The sequence below is a fragment of the Geotrypetes seraphini genome, chromosome 4 (genome assembly GCF_902459505.1).
Source record: "Geotrypetes seraphini chromosome 4, aGeoSer1.1, whole genome shotgun sequence".
In the NCBI taxonomy this organism is placed as follows: Eukaryota; Metazoa; Chordata; class Amphibia; order Gymnophiona; family Dermophiidae; genus Geotrypetes; species Geotrypetes seraphini.
This window is the reverse complement of record NC_047087.1, coordinates 738,428-755,757: the sequence shown is the minus strand read 5'-3', so window position 1 is coordinate 755,757 and position 17,330 is coordinate 738,428. Positions and strand designations below refer to the sequence as shown.

The 17,330-nt window shown below is 44.7% G+C and overlaps 1 protein-coding gene across 2 annotated transcripts in view; it reads left to right on the top strand.

Moving 5' to 3' along the window:
* Nucleotides 1–17,330, top strand: part of TAT (tyrosine aminotransferase) — a 253,009-nt gene that overhangs the window by 201,626 nt on the left and 34,053 nt on the right. For both annotated transcript variants that reach the window (XM_033941777.1, XM_033941778.1), the window contains exons 8-9: nt 4,094–4,146; nt 9,860–10,012. In XM_033941777.1, the coding sequence (XP_033797668.1) occupies nt 4,094–4,146; nt 9,860–10,012 (206 nt within the window). The remainder of the gene's footprint in view (nt 1–4,093; nt 4,147–9,859; nt 10,013–17,330) is intronic.

The following is a 17,330-nucleotide window of genomic DNA, read 5'->3' as shown; positions in this document are numbered from 1 at the left end:
GGTCAGGGAACTCAAGAAATTCATTGAGGAAGCCTACAGGAGGAGAGTGGAAGAAAACGAACTTCAGATGAACGATGAAGTTACACCAATACCAACATGGAAGGGAGAACAAGAAGCAGATGACCTCATAGAAGACACCCACAGAGGAACATCGCACGAGGGGGAGAAAATGGCTAGTCGATGCCCAGGAGAGGAAGCAGTGAAGCACACTGAGGACATTGACCTGAGACCGAAGCGAAACCTAAAGAAGGAAAAGTTAGCGATCCTAGTGGGAGACTTGATCCTGAGGCATGTGGACAGCTACATAGCAGGAGGGAGAAAGGATCGACTGGTGACCTGCCTCCCAGGAGCGAGAACCAAGGACATCGTGGACAAAATTGGAAAGATACTGGAAGGAGCAGAGACGGAAGAGACCACAGTAATGATCCACATCGGGATGAACGATGTCAGCAGAAGAGACTACAGAAGAAGCACGCTGATAGAACAGTTCAAGATTCTGGGAAGGAAGCTGAAGATGAGGACCCAGAAGATAGTGTTCTCAGAGATCCTACCAGTACCGAGGGCAGATGTGAAAAGGCAGGAGGAACAACAATCAATAAATGTGTGGATGAGGAGATGGTATGAGGAAGAAGGGTTCCACTTCGTGAGGAACTGGACAACGTTCTGGGGCAAGAGCAAGCTCTACAGGAGAGATGGACTGCATCTGAGTGCGGCGGGAACAAGACTTCTAGCACACAATGTCAGGAGAGAAATAGAACAGGCTTTAAACTAAGAAGAAGGGGAAAGCCGACAGTCGACCAAGCGTCGACGATTTGGAAGAAGGTATCCCATGAAGATACTGAGGGGAAAAAAGGCTGGGAAGAAACAATGGACAAATTAAAGGAGTTGACTAACCCAGAAGAAAAGAGAAGAAACTAAAGACCTAAGCACAGGGAAAGGAAATGAAGACAAGAAAATACCAGGATCTAAATTGCATATATACTAATGCAAGGAGCCTAAGAAACAAAATGGGGGAATTAGAAGCCATGGCCAATGCAGAGGACATAGACATCATTGGAGTCTCTGAAACGTGTGGAATGAAGAAAACAAATGGGATACAGCACTGCCGGGGTACAAGCTTTATCGCCAGGACAGGTCAGGACAGAAAGAAGGTTTAATAGCCCTATACATAAAAGAAAGCATACAATCAACAAAAATGGACAGACACAGCAGAGATGACCAACAAGCTGGTATCGCTATGGGCTAAAAATCCGGGAAGGAAAGAGCTTGAAATAAAGATGGGCCTATACTATCGTCCACCCGGACAAACCGGAGATATCAATGAAGAAATGGAAGCGAGCATGCAAAAGCGGTAACACGGTTATTATGGGAGATTTCAACTACACCGGAATAGACTGGAGTCTTGGAAGCTCAAAATGCACTAGGGAGACAGAATTCCTGGAGGCTATACAAGATTGTTTCATGGAGCAGCTTGTTAGAGAACCAATGAGAGAAAATGCCACTCTGGATCTAATTCTAAATGGGTTAAGGGAACCTGCAAAGGAAGTAGAGGTAGTGGGACCATTGGGAAACAGCGATCATAACATGATCAAGTTCAAGGTTGAGGTAGGAATACCGAAAGGAAAGAGAACCATAGCGACAACTTGCAACTTCAGGAAAGGAAACTACAAAGCAATGAGGGAAATGGTAAAGAAGAATCTTAGGAACACTTCCAAAAAATGGCAAATGGTAGAACATGCCTGGTCTTTTCTCAAGAACACGGTGAGCGAGGCACAAAATCTGTATATCCCCAGATTCAGAAAGGGGTGCAAAAAGAATCGAACAAAAGACCCGGCGTGGATAACTAAAATAGTGAAGGAAGCGATAGGCAATAAGAAAAATTAATTCATGAAATGAAAAAGGACAAAACTGAGGGGCACTGGAAAGAGCACAGGAAGTATCAAAAAGAATGTCACCGAGTGGTTCGAAAAGCCAAAAGAGAGCATGAAGAGAGGCTAGCCAGGGAAGCACAAAATTTCAAACCGTTCTTTAGATATGTTAAAGGGAAGCAACCGGCTAGGCAGGAGGTGGGACCGCTGGACGACAGAGACAGGAAGGGAGTGGTGAAGGAGGAGAAAGAAGTGGCAGAAAGACTTAACATGTTCTTTTCATCTGTATTTACAAACGAAGACACATCCAACATACCGGAACCTGAGCAATTCTTCAATGGAAATCAAGCAGTAAAATTAACATCCATGGAAGTGAGCAGACAGTTAGAAAAACTAAAAACTGACAAATCCCTGGGTCCAGACGGAATCCATCCAAGAGTTCTGAAGGAATTAAAGGAGGAGATAGCGGAACTACTGCAGCAAATTTGCAATCTATCTCTGAAAACAGGCATGATCCCGGAGGACTGGAAGATAGCCAACGTTACGCCCATCTTTAAAAAGGGATCAAGAGGTGACCCGGGAAACTACAAACCGATGAGTCTGACCTTGGTTCCGTGGAAAATGGCAGAAGCACTGATAAAAGAAAACATCGATGAACATTTTGAAAGAAACGAACTTCTGATAACCAGCCAACATGGTTTCTGCAAGGGGAGATCGTGCCTAATGAACTTATTGCACTTCTTCGAAGGAATTAACAAACGGATGGACAAAGAAGACCCCATAGACATCATATATCTAGATTTCCAAAAAGCCTTTGACAAGGTGCCCCATGAGCGCCTACTCCGGAAACTGAAGAGCCATGGTGTGGAAGGAGACGTACATGGATGGATCAGAAACTGGTTGGCGGGTAGGAAACAGAGGGTAGGAGTGAAGGGCCACTACTCGGACTGGAGGAGGGTCACGAGTGGGGTCTAGAGTTTTTTTTCAAAATAGCTGCCAAGACTCATGCAGCTGTCTCGCAACACTTCCACGAATCTCGTGAGGCTGCCCCATGTAGTCTCAGCAGCCATTTTGAATAAAACAGCAGTGGCTACAGGTGCAAGGAGCAGGAAAGAGTAGGTTCTTTCCTGTCCCTGAATAGATCACTAGACCACCAGAACCTTAAGGTAGGTCTCCAGGGGGCCAATGGAGACTTGGGGGGCAGAAGGCACAATTTCCCCTCACTGCAGAGATACCAAGGTATGGGTCCCCATTCCCGCTGTGCTACCACAAGGTAGGTCACTGCTACAGTGGTATTCTCAGACTTCTGCCCGGTTCCCTGTTACTGCAGTGTTACCACGGTAACGGCTACCAAGTCACTCTCAAGTAGAGAATGACATGGTGGCTGTTACCTGCGGATAGCTGCGGGTAACCCACCAAAATGGTGACCAAAAAAAAGGTCACCCTGATTACGGGGACAAGGCCATTCACTGCCCCGTGGAGCGGTGAATGGCCTTGTCTCTGCAGTTAAGGGAGTGAGCACGCGTGGTGAACAAGCGCGTGGTCCGGCAGCCCTCTCTCTCCCGACGTCCATCTGGGCATCTCCCTCCCTTCCCTTTGCATTCCCTTCATGGTGATTTCTACAAGGCTATGCATTCTATTGCAGCCAGAGCCTTGAAGTTGCGTCGCATGTGGCTGCTGGAAATGGGGAAGAGAGAGTGGGGAGAAGATGCTGGGAAAGAGGATAGATTAAGAATATTTGTCTCACTATCACTAGGTATCATTCTCCCCTTTTGACTCTTCCCTATTAATTTCCCCTGCCTTTTCTCCCTACCTCCCCACCCACCTCCCCAGCTCCCTTCTCCAATCCCATCCACTTTGGTTAAATCCTTCTACTTAAAGAACAATCTTCTTCTCTCTAGGTTTGTGGGGGTGGTGACGGGAACTGAGCTCACAGGGATGGAACAGTGACTGAGTTTGCAGGGATGAGATGGTGACGGGGACCAAGCCCATGGGGACGGGATGGGACGGGGCGGAGATGGGGACATATTTTTTTCCCCGTGTCATTCTCTACTCTCTATCTCTTATGCCATCCGGCCAAACATCAGGGCACATGTCTGATGTCTTGGGCAAAGAATTGTAACTTAGACCAGTGTGAAAGTGTGTTATGCACAGGAGAGCAACCTTTATGTAGGATCTTTAAGGTCTACATTTCTCACTCAGCATATGTGCTTTGGGTTTTGTAGTGGCTTCGAGGCAGTGTGTTCCCATCCTGGCTGACGAGATTTATGGAGACATGGTAAGCATCTGCTCTATTCAATCATATCACTCCATAGTGTGGCTAGACAAGGCAACTTGAGTAGACCAGTTCAATTAAAAAATGTTTATTTATGCAGCTTAAAGAGCAAAGCACAACTTGGCTATCCTACTCAGTGAGGCAGAAAAGCAGCTTCATTTCATCCTATCATAGCAAGCAGGAGCCAGTTCTCTGCCTGTTATACTTAGCTCCATCTGGATGAAGGAATTTTGCAGGAGACCTGAGCTTCTGTTCTTTCTTTTGACCCTTTCTCTACTCACAGATAGCTCAGGGTTTTATCAGGTGAGTCGGCAGCCTTTCTTCTCTGCAGTTTCACCATTAAAAAAAAATCTAATTCTCCAAGACAGTCTGATGCTTCCCAGGTAAAATCATTCGCTGGTCTAGGGAGAGGCAGAAGGTTTTTCTGCTACAGTTCTAGTTGCTTAATGCCTCTGTCATTACTGTGGGGTAAATAATCTGTATAAACGTAAACTGGCCATTCAAGATTTATTCATGTAAGTCATGGTTAAAGTTATGCAGACAAAATTGGCCAGATACCTTAGGACAGCTACAGTATTTTGACAGTGGGGGCTGTAGTTAGCAGTGGAGGAGAAGGGTGCAATTAAAATGACATGAGGAGAAATAGGGGGAATGGGATTGGATACAACCAAAGCAGTTTAGAAGAATAATAATAGCTTTATTTATATCCTGTCATACCTTTTCAATTCAAGACGGTGTACAATAATAGGGGCAGAGGAATACAGTGAGATTACAATATTAGTTTAGAGTTGATTAGCGAGATAGGGAACGTGTAAGAGGTGGAGTATATATTTTCTCTGTCCCTAGTGGGCTCACAGTCGAACTGGAACAATAGGAGGTTAAGTTACCGGCTGCAGCAAGGAGTGAAACTTTATCTATGATATTGTTTGGGGGAATTTGATATCCTTCCATTCGTAGGGACGTCGTGGTGGTTAATATGATACAAGGATATAATGAAAGGACTGACAACAAATAAACAGGAAGAGACAGTCCGGCAGCCAATGGTGAGAGAGGGAAGGCATTAACAAGTGTCATTTCCATGAAAAGGGAAACAAGGAGAGACCCTGTCAGATGTCGGGCTATATAGGATCAAAGTGAAACCAAACATTGATTCTGGATGTTGTATAACGTTTGATATCATTGGAAAACTTGATTAAAAAAGAGTGAGATGGAGAGTGAGAAAAGTGGGAAAAAGTTTCAGAAAACGGACAAGAGGACGGATAACTAAGTCCTATGATAGTTTATTCTTCCTCAGGGGGAGTTATAAGAACATAAGAAATTGCCTCCGCTGGATCAGACCAGAGGTCCATCGCGCCCAGCAGTCCGCACTTGCGGCGGCCCATCAGGCCCATGACCTGTACGGTGATCCTTTCCTAAGCCCTTTAATCCCTCCTATCTTCTGTCTATACTCTTTCTATAACATATCTCTACCCCTATCTGTATCCCTCAATCCCCCTATCCTTTAGGAATTTATCCAATCCTTCTTTGAACCCCCGTAGTGTACTCTGTCCTAACACAACCTCCGGAAGCGCATTCCAGGTGTCCACCACCCTCTGGGTGAAAAAGAACTTCCTAGCATTGGTTCTAAAATTGTCCCCTTTCAGTTTCTCCGAGTGCCCCCTTGTACTTGTGGTACCCAATAGTCTGAAGAATCTGCCCTTTCTACCTTCTCTATGCCTTTCATGATCTTGAAAGTCTCTATCATGTCTCCTCTGAGTCTCCGCTTTTCCAGGGAGAAGAGCCCCAGACTTTCTAACCTGTCTGTGTATGAAAGGTTTTCCATACCTTTTATCAATTTTGTCGCTCTTCTCTGGACCCTTTCAAGTATCGCCATGTCCTTCTTGAGGTACGGCGACCAATACTAGACACAGTACTCCAGATGCGGGCGCACTATTGCACGATACAGCGGTATGATGACTTCCTTCGTCCTGATTGTAATGCCCTTCCTAATAATACCCAACATTCTATTTGCTTTCTTTGAGGCTGCGGCACATTGTGCCATTGATTTCATTGTTGTATCTACCAGCACACCCAAGTCTTTTTCAAGGTTACTATCCCCTAGTACTGATCCCCCCATTTTGTAGCTGAACATCGGGTTCTTTTTCCCTAAATGCATGACCTTGCATTTCTCTTTATTATAGAGCATTTGCCATTTATTTGCCCACTCTTCCAGTTTGTTTAAGTCCCTTTGTAGGTCTTCAAACTCTGCTGCAGAGTTTGGTGTCGTCCGCAAATTTTATGACTTCACACTTCGTCCCCGCTTCAAGGTCGTTGAAGTTTCTCGCTTCCCCTGCCAGCCTCTACTCATATTCTATTTTTGCTTTCCTAACCACTCGGTGACAGTCTTTCTGGTGTTTTTTGTATTCCTTCCGGTTTTCCTTGGTTTGGTTCTTTTTCCATTTTCGGAACGATTTTTCTTGTCACTTATCGCCTTCTTTACTTCATTTGTTATCCATACCGGGTCTTTTGTTTGATTTTTTTTACACCCTTTCTTAAACCTGGGGATGTACAGGTTTTGTGCTTCTAGCACCGTGTCCTTGAATAGGGACCAGGCTTTCTCTACGGTCTCCATCCGTTTTGAGCAGTTTTTGAGTTTCTTTCTCACTGTTGCTCTCATAGCGTCGTAGTTCCCTTTCTTGAAGTTGAGCGTCGTCGCTGTGGTTCTCTTCATTTTTGATGTTCCAACTTCTAATTTGAACCGGATCATGTTGTGATCGCTGTTTCCTAGTGGGTCTACTATTGCCACTTCCTTTGCAGGTCCCCCTAGCCCGTTGAGGATTAGGTCGAGAGTGGCATCCCCTCGCGTTGATTCTTTGACAAGCTGTTCCATGAAGCAGTCTCCCACAGCCTCCAGAAATTTTGTTTCCTTCGCACAGCTTGAGTTCCCAATGCTCCAGTCTATCCCAGAGTAGTTAAAATCCCCCATTACCATCACACTTCCGCTTTTGCATTCCTTCCTCAATTCTGCTTCCAGTTCTTTGTCGTTTGCTTCCGTTTGTCAAGGTGGGCGATAGAATAGCCCAATTTTATGTCAGCTCCATTTCTTCCTGGTAATTTAACCCATAATGATTCCAGTTCTTTCGCCCTTGCCACCGTATCCATTCTGGTCGAGTCAATGGTGTCCTTTATATATATTGCTATTCCTCCACCCTTCTTGTAGGTCCTGTCTCTCCTATAGAGTTTGTACCCCGGTAGGTCCCATTTATTGTCCTCAGTCCATGTGTCTGTAATTTCAATAATGTCTAGGTCCTCTTTTTTGGCTGTGACTTCCAGCTCTCCCATTTTGGTCCTTAGGCTCCTTGCAGTTGTGTATAAGCAGTTTAAGTCCAGATTTTTTCTCTGCCTTGCTGTTCTTCCTTGAGAAGTTTTCCTCTTACCATCCCCTTTATGGGCTTCCAGCCCCTGAATTCCATTATGTTCTTCCTCTCTCTGTGGTGCGTCTTCTTCGTCCTCAGCCTGTTTCCTCATTTCCACGTGTTCCTCTATCTCCTGCTATTTGCTCTTCTTTTTGTTCCCTAGTTCCATCTGACCCTTGGACCCCTGTGGATTGTCATTCTTTTCTTCCTGGCATTTTTCCCACTCAGTATCTTCATGGGATACTATAGTCCGAAACTTCGACGTCTGGTCGATTGTCGGCTTTCCCCTTCCTCTCAGTTTAAAGCCTTCTCTATTTCTCTATTGACGTTGTTCGCCAGCAGTCTCGTTCCTGCCGTGCTCAGGTGTAGTCCATCCCTCCTGTAGAGCTTGTTCTTCCCCAAAAAAGTTGTCCAGTTCTTCACAAAGTGGAAGCCTTCCTCTTCACACCATCTCCTCAGCCATGCGTTTATTGCTTGTAGCTCGGTCTGCCTCTTCATATCTGCCCTGATACTGGCAGGATCTCTGAGAATGCTATCTTCTGTGTCCTCAGCTTCAGTTTCTTTCCCAGGATCTTGAGCTGCTCAGTTAGTTTAGTACTGCTGTAATTCCTTCTATTGACATCATTTGTTCCAACGTGGATTATCACTGCTGTCTCTTCCTTAGCTCCTTCCAGGATCCTCTCGATTCTGTCGGAGATGTCCTTCGTTCTTGCCCCTGGGAGACATGTCACCAGCCAGTCATCTCTCCCTCCTGCTACGTGACTGTCCACTTCTCTCAGGATTGAGTCTCCCACTACGATTGCAGATTTCCCCTTCCTCAGCTTCCTCTTTGGTCTCAAGTCCGTATCCTCGGTGTGGTCCGATGATTCTCCCTCAGGGTTCTGATGAATCTTTGCCTCCTCTGTTTGCTTGATGTTTTCATACGGTCCTTCTCCCCTGGTGTCTGGTGGCTCCTGTCTTCCTTCTGTTGGTTCTGATGATAATCCTGTTTCTCCGCCCTCCTGTAGGCCTCCTCGATGAATCTCTCGAGCTCCCTTACTTGCTCCTCAATGTGTCTCTCTCTTGTGGGGTCCTCAGTTGCCCAGCACGGTTCTTCCGAGATGCAGAGTCCCTCCAGCTCCTGGACCCTGTCCTGTAGTCTATCGACCTCCTTCTTCAGGCTTTCCAGTTCCTGACACCGACCGCATATGTATGCCTGCCTTCCCGAGGGGAAGTAGTCATACATATGACACTCCGTGCAGTACACCGGAAAGCTCCTCTGGGTTCCTGCTGCTTCCATTTCTCTTTCTAGTCTCTTGGTGTGTGGTGTGCGAAGGTAGTCCCTGCTGTGCAGCTAGCTGAGGAAGGGAGAAAAGAAAAAGAAAAAAGAAAAGAAAAAGAAAGAAAGAATGAGAGAAGAGGGAAGTACTTGTGACTTACTTTCTAGGTGAATCTGCTGGGTGGCCTGGTCTCCTGGCTCCTTCTCAAGGCTCCTTCGCAAAGGCGCTCTCGCTTCGCTGCGCGCCAAATGGCTGCGCGCCGTGGCACTCCCCCTGTTAAGGGGGAGTCCGGTCACACTGCTGGTGATGCGTTGGGGGTGGGCAGAGCTCCCTCTCGCCTACCCCATGCTGCCTGCCTGCTTCTTTCTTTCCCCTCCGCTTTGCTTTTCCGCTCTCTCTTCTCTCCGCCTTCTGCTCTCCGCTTCCTCTGCTCTCCTCCGGTGCCCTCTGCCTCCCGCACTGGCCTGAGCTTCTGCAGTCTGACCTACTGTTAAGATAGGTCATTTGACCAAAGGCTCCCATTTTATGCAATGAGACTTTGAATTAAAATAGCAAGACTTGTGGTACATAAGAACATAAGAGCTGCTATACTTAGGGTTACCATATTTTACTATGGATGCATGGCCCCCATCCCATTCCGCCTCCAGCCCCGCCCCTAAAAATACCTTGTCTCCTTTTCCTGACTGGAGGGCTTCCAGCATGAGCAGATGCATGTGACATCACCCATGCATGCTTGCTGAAGGCCCTCCAGACGTGGCTGGAGCTCGGGGCTTTCTAAAACTCAGACAAACTGCTGGGTTTTGGAAAGTCCATCCAGGAACCCGGACATGTTTGGGTTTTCTTGGATATCTGGTAATCCTAACTATACTGGGACAGACTGAAGGTCCATCAAACCTAGAGTCCTGTTTCCAACGGTGGCCAACCCAGCTCACAAGTACTGTACCTAGCTAGATCCCTTAATGGTAGCCCACACTGATAACTTCCCCCCTAAATGTCAACATAAAGAAAATTAATAAATTCTGATTAAGGTCTGATTTCAAAATGAATCTGTTAATTCCTCAGGTGTTTGGGGATATAAAGTTTCAGTCTTTGGCACCTCTCAGTACTACAGTACCAATTCTCTCCTGTGGGGGCCTAGCTAAACGCTGGCTGGTGCCTGGCTGGAGAATGGGATGGATCCTTATCCATGATCGCAAAGATATCTTTGGAAATGAGGTGAGTCAGAAATGTTTTAAAATAACTTTAATTTCTTGGCATTAATAAATTGCCTTCTTTCCTGTGAATGAGTAGATGCAGAAAAAGCACCAATGGTGACCCGGTTCACAGACAATCAAAATTTATTGTTGGACACAACATGGGCCATGTTTCGGCAATCAACACCTGCCTCAGGGGTCTATACAAAAATAATTCATACATGCAACATATTGAATATATCGAACAAAAGAAATAAAACAATTTGTATAAAAATAAATACTGTAATTCAGTTGAATTAATAAACCATACAGTATCACATATAGAAAACATACCAAGTTGCATTTAAAATACGATGAAATAACCAAGAGGCTAAAAATATAAACCACAGAAACAGAAAATACTTTGGCCCTTCTCTTTACATTATTTTTAATATAGGAGTCACATTTAAAGAGTTTAAACTCTTTTTTTTTTTTAATTTACTAGATCTGATTGCTTAAGTTCAAACTAAGGGCTCCTTTTACTAAGCCGCACTAGCGGTTTAACACACATAATAGCACGCACTAAACCATGGGACGCACTAGACGCTACCGCCTCCTCTTGAGCAGGCAGTAGTTTTTGGCCAGCGCCGGGATTAGCACGTGATGGAAAGTAAAAGTAAAAGTAGCCCTAAATTTCATTAAATTCTCAAATTTAGGAACCTACAAAGTGGGACGCAACAGGGGTGAATTTATAGAGGGGAAAATGTTAGGAGCTCAGCCTTGATTGTCAGCATTAGGCTCATAAATTAGGCAAATGCATAACAAGATAACATTTTGGAGCAGAACTTTTCATCTCCTAAATGTAGGTGAATTTTCAGTTCAAACTTAGGGGCCCTTTTACTAAGCTGCAGTAAGCACAAATGTCAGCTTATTGCAGAGTAGAAAACACTACCAGCCCTCTGCCAACAGGAAATTGCAAGCAGGATGCAACAGAGGGAAAACCCAGGCCAGGGCTGTCCAAAAGTAGCCTGCTGTGCATGCTGTTGTTAACGGCAAGCAAGATAATGTTTAGAGGGTGACGGGGGAAGGAGGAGGGAAGCAAAGCCGAATTAGAGGCAGGAGAGAGAAAAGGAGAACACTCTGGACCAGGTGAAGCATTGGCAGTGAACTCAGGAGTTAAGGATTTCAGCGCCCTGCATCTCTGGCACCCTGGACCAGAGCCTCACCTGGCCCAGTGTTTGAGTTGGCCTTGGGCATGAACATAAGAACATAAGAATTGCTGCTGCTAGGTCATACCAGTGGTCCATCGCGCCCAGCAGTCTGCTCATGCGATGGCCCCCAGGTCAAAGACCAGTGCTCTAAACGAGTCCAGCCTCACCTATGTACGTTCCAGTTCAGCAGGAACTTGTCCACCTTTGTCTTGAATCCCTGGAGGCTGTTTTCCCCTATAACAGACTCCGGAAGAGCGTTCCAGTTTTCTACCACTCTCTGGGTGAAGAAGAACTTCCTTATGTTTGTACGGAATCTATCCCTTTTCAACTTTAGAGATTATGCACATGGATTGAGAGGAGAACAGAAGAGAGAGTGCACATGGATGAAGAGGAGGGGAAGGGAAGAGAGAGGTAATAGAGGTTGCACATGGATGGAGTGGAGGGGAAGGGAAGAAAAACATAGAAACATGATGACAGATAAAGGCCATATGGCCCATCTAGTCTGCCCATCCGCAGTAACCATTATTTCTTCCTCTGTCTAAGAGATCTCACGTGCCTAAGGATGGAGGGGAGGAGGAAAGGTAGGGAAGAGAGAGAAAGGAGAGGGTGCACATGGATGGAGAGAAGGAAAGGGAGAGAAGAGAGAGGGAGGAGAGGGTGCACAAGGATGCAGGGGAGGAGGAAAGGGAGGGACGAGAGAGGGAGGACAGGGTGAACATGGATGAGGGTAGGAGAAAAAGTAGGGAAGTTAGAGGGAGGAGATATACACATGGATGGAGGGGAAGGGGAAAAATGGAAAACTGGATAGATGTATGAAGGAGGCAAAAAAAAAAAAAAAAAATGGAAGAAAGCTGAACATGAAATAAAAATGCCAAAGATGGATACAGGACAAGAAGTGAACAAAGGAGCTAACCTGGTCAAGTTAGGACAACTCAAAACCTAATTGTGTGCATCCATCAAAGAAGGGAAGAAATGTCTTCAGCAGCAGACCAGCTAACCTACGGAAGAGGGCTTTAAACTAAAATCATTGGGACAGGATGATCGAAGCTCCCAGGTAAGTATAAACCCTCAGTAAGTGAATCACTAAATACCTCTGCACAAATGGGAAAAGGGAGCAATGTCTGGAAAGCAATATATACTAATGTTTATAGTATGGGAAACGAGGTTCTGGGTCTAGAGGCTGTGATGGTAGAGACTGAGTTGGGTTTAGCGGTGATCACAGAGACGTGGTTCACAGATAACCATGACTGGGATCTAGTTATACTGGGCTATGTATGGTCTGTTCACTGAGTGCAGCATGAGGCCTTGTTGTAAGGAGTTGAACAGCATCGCAGAATTTTTCCCGACTATCTCAAGAAGACATTGAATGCTTGAGTATGTGGAACGCCATTGGTAGATGACTACACCAAAGTGCATGTGTTTAGCTATTCAAAGTATGTTAAATTTCTGTTATTTTCCACAATAAACTGCAGATATTGAAAGTTCATTTAATACTGCTAGAATTTTTGCACAAAATGTCTTTTTATCATTATTTGATAACAGTAGAATCTTTTCCCATTCTTTTGTGGCTGTTATACTGTATTAGTGGGGTTCTAAGAAAACTGACCCCGCTTATTATAATAAGCATGTTGGAGACTCTAAGAACATAAGAACAGCCTTACTGGGTCAGACCAATGGTCCATCAAGCCCAGTAGCCCGTTCTCGCTGTGGCCAAAACCCAAGGTGTAGCAATATTCCATGCTATCGATACAGGGCAAGCAGTGGCTTCCCCCATGTCTTTGTCAATAACAGACTATGGACTTTTCCTCCAGGAACTTGTCCAAACTTTTCTTAAAACTAGCTACGCTATCCGTTCTTACCACATCCTCTGGCAACGCGTTCCAAAGCTTAACTATTCTCTGAGTGAAAACAAATTTCCTCCAATTGGTTTTAAAAGTATTTCTCTGTAACTTCATTTTTGACAGAGTGAAAAATCAATCCACTTGTACCCATTGTACTCCACTCAGGATTTTGTAGACTTCAATCATATCTCCCCTCAACCGTTTCTTTTCCAAGCTGAAGAGCCCTAACCATTTTAGTCTTTCCTCATATCAGAGGAGTTCCATCCCCTTTACCATCTTGGTTGCTCTTCTTTGAACCTTTTCTAGCGCCAATTTATCTTTCTTGAAATAAGGAGACCAGAATTGAACACAATACTCCAGATGAGGTCACACCATGGAGCGATACAGGGGCATTATAATCTTAGTCTTGTTAACCATCCCTTCTTTTTTAATAATTCCTAGCATCCTATTTACTTTTTTGGCCGCCACCACACATTGGGCAGAAGATTTCATCGTATTGTCTACGATGGCACCTAGATCATTTTCTTGGGCCCTAATCCCCAAGGTGGACCCTAGCATCCGGTAACTGTGATTCGGGTTATTCTTCCCAATGTGCATCACTTTGCATTTGTACACATTAAATTTAATCTGCCATTTGGACACCCAATCTTCCAATTTCCTAAGGTCCGCCTGCAATTTTTCACAATCCACATGCGTTTTAACAACTTTGAACAGTTTAGTGTCATCTGCAAATTTAATCACCTCATTCGTCGTTCCAATTTCCAGATCATTTATAAATAAGTTAAATAGCACCAGTCCTAGTACAGACTCCTGCGGCGCTCCACTGTTTACTCTCTTCCATTGAGAAAAATGACCATTTAACCCTACCTTCTGTTTTCTATCCGATAATCAATTCCTAATCCACAACTGAACTTTGCCACCTATCTCATGACACTTTAATTTTCTCAGGAGCCTCTCATGAGGAACTTTATCAAAAGCTTTCTGAAAATCTAGATACACTATATCAACTGGCTCACCTGTCTGTCTCGCTTATCCCTTTTTAATATGACAATTATTAGTTGATATTTCTTTGCAATTGCTTTCTTTTTGTAAGTATTAATGGTATTGTTAATGGCATTTTTATTATGTTCATGCTATTTTTTATATATATTGCAAACTCGCTTAGAAATTAGATATGCGATGAAATCAAATTTTAATAAAACCTTGAAACCTTTATCCACATGTTTATTCACACCTTCAAAGAAGTCAAGCATATTGGTGAGGTAAGATCTCTCTCGGCTGAAACCATGCTGACTCTGTCTCATTAAATCATGTTTGTCTACATGTTCCACAATTTTATTTTTTATAATCTTTTCTACCATTTTGCCCGGCACTGAAGTGAGGTTTATCAGTCTGTAATTTCCCGGATCTCCCCTGGAGCCCTTTTTAAAAATCATCATAACATTGGCTACCCTCCAATCTTCAGGTACTATAGACGATTTTAGTAACAGGTTACAGATCACTAACAGCAAGTCAGCAATTTCATTTTTTTAGTTCTTTTAATACCCTGGGATGTATACCATCCGGTCCTGACGATTTATCACTTTTTAACTTGTCGATTTGGCTTAGTACATCTTCCAGATTCACTGAGATTTTTTTCAGTTCCTCCGCATCATCACCCTTGAAAACCATTTCAAGACCAAAGCAAAGAATTCATTCAGTCTTTCCGCCATGGCCTTATCCTCCCTGAGCGCCCCTTTCGCTTCTTGATCATCCAACAGTCCCACAGATTCCCTCACAGGTTTTCTGCTTCTGATGTACCTAAAAAAATTGCTATGAGTTTTTGCCTCTTTTGCAAGTTTCTCTTCATATTCTTTCTTAGCTTTCTTTATCAATGATTTGTATCTAACTTGCCAGTGCTTGTGTTTCTTCTTATTTTCTTCATTCGGATCTTTTTTCCATTCTTTAAAGGATGTTTTTTTGGCTCTAATAGCCTTTTTCACTTCACCTTTTAACCACCCCGGCTCTCGTTTCCTCTTCTTTCCACCTTTGCTGATACGTGAAATACATCTGGTCTGGGCTTCCACGACAGTAGTTTTAAATAACATCCACGCCTGGTTTACAGTCCTAACCTTTGCAACTGATCCTTTTAACTTATTTTTAACCATTTTCTTCATTTTATCACAGTCGCCCTTTCTGTACTGATTTATTGATCTTTTAAATAAAGCAGACTTGGCATAAAGCACCTGATTCTATAACGCCAATCTCAACGGCCACCTACGTAGCAGCAGTCATTACGCTTCTGCGTCCTTTGTAGAATTGCACCTTTTATTTTTAACAGACACCTAAAATGTAGGCCAGCATTTTACAGGCTTATATTTAAGGCATCTGTCTTACACCTATGGAAGTGCCTAGGGTTGCCAATGAACGCCTAAGGCCACTTCTGGTAAATCATGCCCACACCATCCTTGGGCATCTGTAGGCATGCCTAGATGTGAACAATGCCTAAAATGTAAGCGTCATTTGGCGCATCCTTTTTTTGTGTGTATGTCCCCGATTGGTTAAGAACATAAGAACATAAGAAGGTGCCTCCGCTGGGACAGACCAGAGGTCCACCCTGCCCTGCGGTCCGCCCATGCGGCAGCCCATCAGGCCTATCGCCTGAACAGTGGTCCCAGACTAATTTTGTAACTTACCTCTAATCCTCTAATCCTATCCTTATAACCTACCTCTACTCCTATCTGTACCCCTCAATCCCTTTGTCCTCTAGGTACCTATCCAAACCTTCTTTGAAGCCCTGTAGCGTGCTCCTGCTTATCACTTCTTCTGGTAGCGCGTTCCATGTATCCATCACCCTCTGTGTGAAAAAGAACTTCCTGGCGTTTGTTCTAAACCTATCCCCTTTCAATTTCTCCGAGTGCCCCCTTGTACTTGTAGTTCCCCATAATTTGAAAAATCTGTCCCTATCTACTTTTTCTACACCCTTCATGATTTTGAAGGTTTCTATCATGTCCCCTCTAAGTCTCCGCTTTTCCAGGGAGAAAAGCCCCAGCCTTTTCAGTCTGTCAGTATATGAGAGGTCCTCCATACCCTTTATTAGCTTAGTTGCTCTTCTCTGGACTCTCTCAAGTACCGCCATGTCCTTCTTGAGGTACGGCGACCAGTACTGGACACAGTACTCCAGGTGCGGGCGCACCATTGCACGATACAGTGGCAGGATGACTTCCTTCGTCCTGGTCGTGATACCTTTCTTAATGATACCCAACATTTTGTTTGCTTTCTTGGAGGCTGCCGCACACTGTGCCGACGCCTTCAAGGTTGTGCCTACCATCACTCCCAGGTCTCTTTCAAGGTTGCTCACCCCTAGTGGCAAGTTTCCCATTTTGTAAGTGAACATCGGGGTTTTTTTCCCTACATGCATGATCTTGCATTTCCCTATGTTGAAGCTCATTTGCCACTTTTTGGCCCACTCTTCCAGCGTTGTCAGATCTTTTTGGAGATCTTCGCAGTCCTCCATGTTATTTACCCTGCTGTATAGTTTGGTGTCATCCGCAAACTTAATAACCTCACATTTTGTTCCTGCCTCCAGGTCATTAATAAATATATTGAACAGGAGTGGTCCCAGCACCGACCCCTGCGGAACTCCGCTCGTGACCCATTGCCAGTCCGAGTAGTGGCCCTTTACTCCAACCCTCTGTTTCCTGTCCGCCAGCCAGTTTTTAATCCATCGGTGGACCTCCCCTTGCACCCCGTGGTTCCATAGCTTCCTTAGCAGCCTTTCGTGTGGTACCTTGTCGAAGGCTTTTTGGAAGTCAAGGTAAATGATATCTATGGATTCCCCTTTATCCACCTGGCTGTTGACCCCCTCAAAGAAGTATAATAAGTTTGTGAGGCATGACCTGCCCTTGCAGAAGCCATCTGGCTCGACTTTAGTAGCCCATTTTCTTCAATGTGTTCCCAGATGCTGTCTTTAATCAGCGCTTCCATCATCTTACCCGGGACTGAGGTCAAGCTCACCGGCCTGTAGTTTCCTGAGTCTCCCCTTGAGCCTTTCTTGAAGATGGGCGTGACATTTGCTATTTTCCAGTCTTCCGGAATCTCTCCAGTTTTTAAGGATAGGTTGCATATTTGTCGAAGTGGCTCAGCTATTTCGTTCCTTAGTTCCTTGAGTACCCTTGGTTGAATGCCATCCAGCCCTGGCGATTTGTCGCTCTTTAGCCTGTCTATTTGCTTGAGGACATCCACCTTGCTCACCTCCAGTTGGACCAGATTTTCATCCTGTTTTCTCTTTGTGATCTCCTCGGGTTCCGGAATGTTGGTTGTGTCCTCC